The sequence below is a fragment of the Raphanus sativus genome, chromosome 2 (assembly GCF_000801105.2).
Source record: "Raphanus sativus cultivar WK10039 chromosome 2, ASM80110v3, whole genome shotgun sequence".
Classification (NCBI taxonomy): Eukaryota; Viridiplantae; Streptophyta; class Magnoliopsida; order Brassicales; family Brassicaceae; genus Raphanus; species Raphanus sativus.
The window spans coordinates 22,519,243-22,527,810 of NC_079512.1; the positions used below are offsets into that span (position 1 = coordinate 22,519,243).

The following is an 8,568-nucleotide window of genomic DNA, read 5'->3' on the forward strand; positions in this document are numbered from 1 at the left end:
GTTTGAAATTCAATCATTTTTACGTTTATTAAATAACCATCGACATCAAAGTTATATCATTTTCCTGTTAAATCTTATGTATTTTAAAGTATTTGCTGAAAACGACAGATACTATATTTTTGCTAATTTATAGTTTAATCTGTTACTCCCTCTGTTCCAAAAAAATCCAATATTTAGAAAAAACATATATGTCAAAAAGATACACTTTTACATTTTCAATACATTATTAATGATAAATATAAATTTCAAAAAGTAATTGTGTTTATAAAAGTTTTATTGGTCAAAATTTATATGAAATAGTTAATTAAAAACAATATATTGATAATTAAAATTTAATATGTTTTTCTCTTGATGATTTTGTATATAAACTTTCTTTCTCTTGATAATCAATAAATTTAATATTTTCTTTACAATATGGATATTTTAGAAATGGATGAACTATTACTTAACATAAATTGGGCCTAATAACAGAAAAACAAAAATTCACTAATTACCCAAAATCATCCTCTCTCTTACTTTTTTCTATCTCTCTACCCTTTCTATACAATCATATTTCCATTTTTGTTTATTTGGCAAATAAATCCATTATTTAATTAAATAAATAACTTATTTAAAAAAATATCAATGTTTCGTTATTACAACGCTGCTGTTATCAGTCCTGAGATAAATCTTGGTCTCTCTTAAGAAACCAAGCTTAAAGTATATTTCAGTATTTCACTTTGATACCTTGTTTGGTTATTAGCCCTTAGTGTTTTAAAAATCTTTGTATGAACTCAGATTCTGCGTTCACTCGGAACATTTTTAGAGGGATAGCAGATAGGCCTCGACAAGTTAATCAAAAAAATAAACTATACAGAACCAAACTTATCCTATCTGAAACCAAACCAGAAAACACAATAATCCGAACGGTTCTTATTTTAAAATATTATGGATAACTGAACCAAACCGAAATCGTAACAATAATGGAATAAATATTCTGAGTATCCGAAATAAATACATATTTGAAAATATTATGTATATTTAGATTTGAAATAACCAAAATATTTAAAGTGTATTATAAATCTAAAAAATAGTCAACTTTGAATTTAATATTGAAACATCTTTTGTTATAATTTTAAATTAAACAATATTTTGTAAAATTTAACCTTTTATTTTAAATTTTTGGATATTTTGAACATTTTTGGGGTAATTTAGATATTTTTGGATAATTCAGATAGTTTAGTTTATTAGGATAATTTAGATAGTCTGGATGCAAAAAGACAAGAACAAAACTGAACCCAAAAGTTTTTTTGGCGTGGTTCCTAATATAATTGTTTATACCAACTAATCCAAACTAATTTTAGGTGGTTCCTGTTTGGTTACCTTTAGCCTACGAGAAGATGCAGACACAGCTTTTACGGTGGTAGCGATTGACAACGTTTCAAACAATCATACAAACCGGTAAGAACTAAAAGATACCTCTTTGTAAATTGTTCCAACGATTTATAAGAAAACTAGAAAAGAAACGTACTATATTTTGAACTGATGCCTCTTCTCATGTTAAACTTAATGAATTGTCAGAATCAGTAAGAACTAAAAAAAAACAGAAGTCATTAGCTCAACTGTAAAGGATCGTGACCATTGTGTCAGAAGTCCCCGGTTCAAATGAATACTGGAACAGAACTAATTTAACATGCTGTGATTTCGGGTTTAGTAAGAATTAAAGAGTTAGTCCCGAACCCCTTGATATTAAAAAAAAATATTAATGTGAAATTTAGTCAAAGAAAAACCCAGCAAGCCAATCTATATATAATAGCAAACTAAAATTTTGTCTTCCATGACGTCATTATTTTTTTATAGTAAAATAAAAATAAGATTGTATGGTTGAGATTGCTGCTGCTATGCAATCTAACGGTTGAAATTTTAGTTTTATTTAAAAGTCTTACATCATCATATTATACAAACGGCACAACCTTTCGCTTCTTTTTTTTACAAGACACAACCTTTAGCTTCTTTTTTTACGAGACACAACCTTTCACTTTTTTTTACGAGACACAACCTTTCACTTCTTATATATATTTTGTTTTTTATCCATCACAGTATCATTCTTCCTACTTCTGTTCAAGTTATCATCATTTCTTCAATTTTCTCTAGTGCTCTGTGGATTTTTTTTTTTGATTATGGAATAATCCCTTCCGCCATTTCACCACCACTACACCTACTTGAGTACTTTTGTTTTTAGGGCAAGCGCATTAATGAATCCCCGGTTGGGGTTCATAATTTGAATTTTTTATTATTATTTTTTTTTCGTTTGATTTTTAATAAAAAATACTGACCAATAGCGGGCCGCCACGTGGCATGGTGCCCGCTAAACAGTAACGATCCGGGTTCACGCGGAAGGAACGCGCCAAAACGAGGTCTTCATTGTTTTATATTATAATCATTTTTTTTTCTCGATTCACGTGTGAACCTCATCTAAGACACTTTAATACAGATGGCTTTAGAAGCTGATCTCCATGTGAACTTTCTGATGCTCTTGATCTATCTCTTAATATTCTGTTTTTTTTATAACTTCCACTCTTGTTCTGCCTCTCAACTCATTGATTACTAAATTTACTGCTTGTGTTGAGTACTCAATTGCGGAGAACATATTTTCTTTCTCAAAAACTCTTCAATCTCCTCTGGTAAAGTTTCCTATAATTTTTTTTTCAGAGTCACCAAATCAAAAATGTACCTTTCTAGATTAAATCACCGTCTAAACACCAGTTAGCAGAAATAAAATTTACAGTATATTCTAAAACGCGGTTAAGACGGCCATGCGGTGGAGAAGCGATGTCCGGTGGGTTCGTGGCGTTTTTGACCTATCCGGCCAACAAATAAGGAATATCAGTGTAATCCATTTCCATGTTTTAGGTTTTGGTAGTTTGGAATCGAGTGTTTGATTATGCATTTTTTTAAACTGTGTAAAAATCAAAAATAATTGGTAAGAATCAATGGAAAAAAAACGCAGAGACTACAGAAAATTAGGTTAGGAAATCGCAGGATCTAGATAGGAGATGGAAGCAATTTGGTAAATTCTTAATTCATTAAACAAAAGCCAAAAAAAGTAAAAATAAAAATAAAAACGTTAATGGCTTCGAACCCTCGAGACCATGGGACAGTTAGGACACGTGAAACAACTAGACAACATACATACTTCTGATGTTGCAATTATTTAATATATATTATCAAATTTCCATTAGTCTTAGAGTAAACTTCGCCTAATTGATTAAATGATATGCTCAGGCCAACCGAATGTCTTGTGCCGAGCGCAATCTTTAATATTCTAGAATTGTTTTAACTTAATATTCTAAAATTGTTTTTTTTGAACTTAGTATTCTAAAATTGTTCCATTTAACAAAAGTTTCCAACCGAAAATTTTGATTTTTTGTTCATATGAATATTCGAAACTGGCTAACCTCCTTTGTCTGTTTTATATTCTGAATCATTTTTTTGCATGTTAGATTGAGATGCTGTTCAACTGATTGCACATATTAAATTTGCAAATGTATCTCATGATATTTTAATTCAAAAGTTATTCTACTATGCTTAAATAGATGAATAAAACATTTCTTGTACTAACCCTGTCATAGCAATAATATTATTTTTGTATAAAAAATTAGAAGACAGAATTAACATTTTGATACAATAATAGTTTGCGTAATAAATTGTTTACCCAACTAAAATATCTGTACCAATCAAGAAAACTGGTTTAAGTAAAATCCAGCAAAAAAGTCACATATAGTACAACCTCTATAAATTAATATTTTATAAATTAATAATCTCTATAAATTAATAAATTTTGTCGGTCCCAATTTGAGCCGGTGTAAAATATAATATAAATCGAGAAAATAATAAGATAATAATATTTTTAAAACTTTTATGTAAATATATAATCTCATTATATCATAAATTACTAATCTATCTATATATTTTTATATAAGTACAAAGTAAATATTATATTGTTAGTTTTATATTCACAATGAATATCCTTATATTTTTCTTAACATTTCAATATATTTTGATAATATTTAGTGAAATTATATCGAAAACCACATAAACATTCTATTCTATGAAACATAAAAAATAGACACCAAATAAGATGATAGAAAATACGAAAGTTAAATTTCTAAAATTGAAATAATATATACACTAAAATCAAATATTTTCCTATTTTATAAATAAAATATTCATAAATAGAAAAAAATCTTAAAATGAAACTTGTGTAAATTAATATCTCTATAAACTAATAAAATTTTAAAGTCCCAACATTATTAATTTATAGAGGTTTTACCGTATATGAGATCTACGTAACTAATGTTGAAAGGTATTTTATGTTACTTATATGAGATCTCCCTCACCAAAAGCCAAATTTTTTGTTTTAAGATGTATGTGTTGCAAATAGTTTATTAGAAGGAGATAAGAAATGTAAATATATAATAAAGTAGCATCGTTTTGATTATACAACAATGAATGTGTGTTTATCTTTTAATTCAATGTTATTTATAGTTGTGTGTGTAGGTTTAGGTCCAAAGAGCCGCCTGAGATTATCTCCCTCACCAAAAGCCAATTTTTCTTTTTAAAGATGTATTTGTTGCAAATAGTTTATTAGAAGGAGATAAAAAGATGTAAGATATACTCCCTCCGTTCCATTTTAAGTGAAGTTTTAAGATTTTTATTTTGGTTTATAATATGTGATGTTCTCACTATTCTAGGTAAAATTAAATGTCATTCAAATTTTATGACCAATTACAAAATTATGTACTATTTTGTTATTGGTTAAACTTGTTTTATTTAATGTGATTTTTATATAATCAAGGTAAAGTGCATAAAATTTTGTATTTTCTTAATAATTATGTAAAAACCTTAAACATCACTTAAAATGGTACAGAGGGAATAATAAAGTAGCATCGTTTTGCTATATACAACAACAGGTGTGTGCTTATTTTTCAATATTAATTCACTTGCAGTATTTCAAATCCATCAAAATATAAATGTGTTAGAAAATCTTAGCAAGATGAATTTTTCATTCAGCAGATTTATAACCAACTCATTGTTCTTTCTTTAACATCATAGTAAACAACCTATTGCGTCTTGCTTAGCAACTAATCCTAAATGTCATTGATAGAATGTTAGATTAAAATGGTCATGGTTTTATAAATTGCTGTGAATTCTATAAATGGAAAGATAGAAGAAAAAAAAACAATTATTCTAGGAGGTTATTTTTTATATTTTTGATTACAACAATTTGCACTTTCTCGCCACTTTTTGTTTTTGGAGCTTACTTTTTTATCCTCATACATCGATCTTTTAATTTCTTTATTTTATAATTGATTGTTAGAAGTCGCATATTATATTATTATTTGTGTCTTTTAATATATATAATATAACAATTTAATTTTCAATTTGTTTTCCAAAATACTTTACGAATATAATTAGTTTACTTTTGTCTATATTGTTACGCACTTGAATCACAACACAATTCATATAGGTTAAATTTCTTAATTTGATCTTAAACCTTCTTTATTTCATTGCTTATTGATTTCATTTCTGTACTATTTTTAGTTTTTGTTCAATTAATTTATCATTATTTTTATATCTGAATTATAAATAATTTTCAATTAAAGACTTAAATTTTCAGCAGCATATATGATATTATATATGTATGCTCTTGGAAGTGTTTAACTTTTTCTAAATAGATTACTCTTTTTCTTTGTGCAAAATAAAAAAATCAAGTCGCAAGGAATTCCTTTTAACCATTTTGCCTTTTAGAAATAATTACCATGAAAACCTGATGTAATCGTCATGGAGATAATAGAGATGTTATTTTCTATGTTTTATAGTGATGTTTTTATAATCGTTATCAAACAGAAGTGTTATTTATGTTTGAAAAAACTACTAAATTGAAGAGAAACTTTCAATTTCACTACGAGTTTAATATAGTTTACCATATTATCTTTAAAGATTAAATATTATCATAAATTCTTTAAATTTGTGATAAAAATATTAAATTAAATCCTTTAAATTTGTGATAAAAATATTAAATTAAATCCCTAAAAAATTTATAAATATTTAAGAATAATTTATAAAACATCTAGAGAAATTTTTATTTTAGGTAAGTCTATTATTTATAATTATTTGTAATTTATAGTGTATCAACTAAGACTATATTTAAAGAACTCCTAAATGCATGAACAATCAATAAATAATTCAAGTGATAAGGCAATTATCTTCTTTATATCAGAAAAAATATTGGTAAAGTTTTCAAATTAAGTGTGAAAGTCACATTCTTTAATTATAATTCAACTTATTTGGGTTAATGGTTACATAAATCACATGAAATCCAATTAATATGGAAGATGTTCAATACAATTGAAAAATAACTTTGTGCTTTTAATTAATGATTAATAAAAAAAAATTGGTATTTAATTTTACAATTGAAAAATATTCTTTTAATTAATGATTAATATACAAATTTTGGTATTTAATTTTAAAGACATACAAAAAATATAATAAAGGATGATACAAAAGAGATTATCAATAAATTCTATGGAAATAATCACGAGGCTTCAAGAAGTGCAATGGCAAATTCTTTAGAAGGTAATCATACAAGAAAAGTTAAATTATCATTGATAGCTACAAACATAAAACAAATGGCATATGCCAATCTCAATGCAATAAAAGAATCAATCAAAAAAATAAGAAGACTAAAATGAAAAATAAAAAAACAATTGAAGATAAATATATTATTTAATATTACAATATCACATCACAACTATTTATTTTCTTACTCATAACTTAAATTCTTTTCATTTCTCATGCACATAATTTATTTAATATTCATAAATTATATAAGTATTTGTTTGACGAATAATTATTTATTTCTAAAATAATTATAATATTACAAATCAATTTAATTTTTAACAGTTATTAGAAAGTTAAATAAAGTAAAAGTTAAATATGAAATAAAAAATGAAAAATAAAAATTCACTATTCCCGGGCATTTACTCACGGGGTTGTTTTCTAGTTAATATAAAACCAAACATGGAAAAACAAATAGAGAACTATAGAAACTTCAAATCTAAAAACAAGCTTATTTCCACCTTTTTATTCATCTGAAAACAAGCTTACAAGTTAATAAACATCCAGAAAGTTTCACTAATTCTTTGATCATATGGTTCTTGAGAATCCTACCCGTTCTGATATCTGGATTTGTGATCAGTGGATAGATCGTTACAGTCTTCAATCTCCCAGCATTTCTGAGGATGTAACTCGCTAATTTTTTCTCATCTTCTGTTCCTTCATAACCTCTCCACTCGAAAGTTTCAAGATGAGAAGCAAAACATGCAGGAACAGAACTAGGTTCTTTCCATCTAACGGTGGGATCTGTAGTCCCAAAGATATGTTTCTGATGAAGCTTGAGAATGCATAGTTTAGGTGAACTTAACAAAACCTTCTCAAGAACATTCCACCATTCTTGTTGACATGTGCAAATCTCCAAACGAACAAGTTGATTAAAGAATACACTAACCCGCATAATCTACAAAAAAAAAAAACAGAACATAGAAATCTAGATCAGTAAACTGTAAACCGAAATCTTGTTGATATTTAGTATGATGATCATCACCTTTGAAGTGACTACACATAACGATAGGCGTTTCACGGATATAATAGCTCTCACAAGCTTCTCGGTATCGATATAACAAACATTGACATCTGCTTCAATGAGCTCGTCCATCTTCTCCTCAGAAAAAGAAACGTTTCTCCAGTGATCTTCAACGTTCAAGTATTTCAAAGAAGGTGCATTAACGCTCAGCCTCACAAGATGACTCCCACAATACTCAGGACATCTAAGAACCGTCAGTCTCTGCAGACAAGGCACCGCAATAGATAGAGTTTCTGTGGACTTATCACTCAAACATCTATCCAAAAGCAAATCTTCGAGACTCGGTAAGCTAGACAAGAGATTAGAGAGAGACGCATCGCTGGAATACCTCACACAGCAAAGCTGCAAGACTTTGAGGGATTGTAATGTGATCTGGTTACCATAACCATCTTCAAGACTAAGACATTCGATCCTCAAGATCACAAGCGTGTGAAGGTGGTAGATTCCCTTCTTTACTTGTAGAGCAACAGGATTAGTACTAACGAAGTTCAGTTCTCGCACATGTAGCTTGGCTAGTAGATATCTTCGGAGCATAACTCGTGAACTAGTTTCTGTTGGAACGATTCTGATATAAAAGCTCTCTAACACCGGAGACTCGAGTAACTCCAGTGTCTTATTAATGAATGCTAAAAACTGAGATTGAGATCTGTGAGAGGTGTAATCATGGTAGAGAGTTGGCAACTTCTTCCAGAGATTTCGCCATCTTTTAGACAAGAGTTGAGCATCAAACGCAGTTTTTGTGTGAACGAAAGACAGAATCCGCAAGAGTAAATCATCAGGCAACTCACTGATTATGTCCATTGTTACTTAGCAGATCCTTCGCTTTGATTTCACAAACTTCTGCTGATATCTTTAAAGGCAATTGATTTTGTGAGAGATTATGG

The 8,568-nt window shown here is 28.1% G+C and overlaps 1 protein-coding gene across 1 annotated transcript; it reads right to left on the reverse strand.

Annotated features, from left to right (window-relative positions):
* Positions 1-7,123: 7,123 nt before the first annotated feature.
* LOC108837727 (F-box/FBD/LRR-repeat protein At5g56420-like) lies at positions 7,124-8,568 on the reverse strand. The gene is made up of 2 exons (XM_018610750.2): positions 7,646-8,568; positions 7,124-7,558 (listed from the first exon to the last, which is right to left on the reverse strand). Exons 1-2 carry the CDS (start codon positions 8,483-8,485, stop codon positions 7,130-7,132), a joined length of 1,269 nt encoding a protein of 422 aa, XP_018466252.2. The 5' UTR covers positions 8,486-8,568; the 3' UTR covers positions 7,124-7,129.

Coding starts and splice junctions, on each gene's coding strand:
- LOC108837727 (XM_018610750.2), bottom strand. CDS start 8,485: ATGGACATAATCAGTGAGTTGCCTGATGATTTACTCTTGCGGATTCTG. Junction 7,559..7,645: donor TATGTGTAGTCACTTCAAAG/GTGATGATCATC, acceptor TTTTTTTTGTAG/ATTATGCGGGTTAGTGTATT.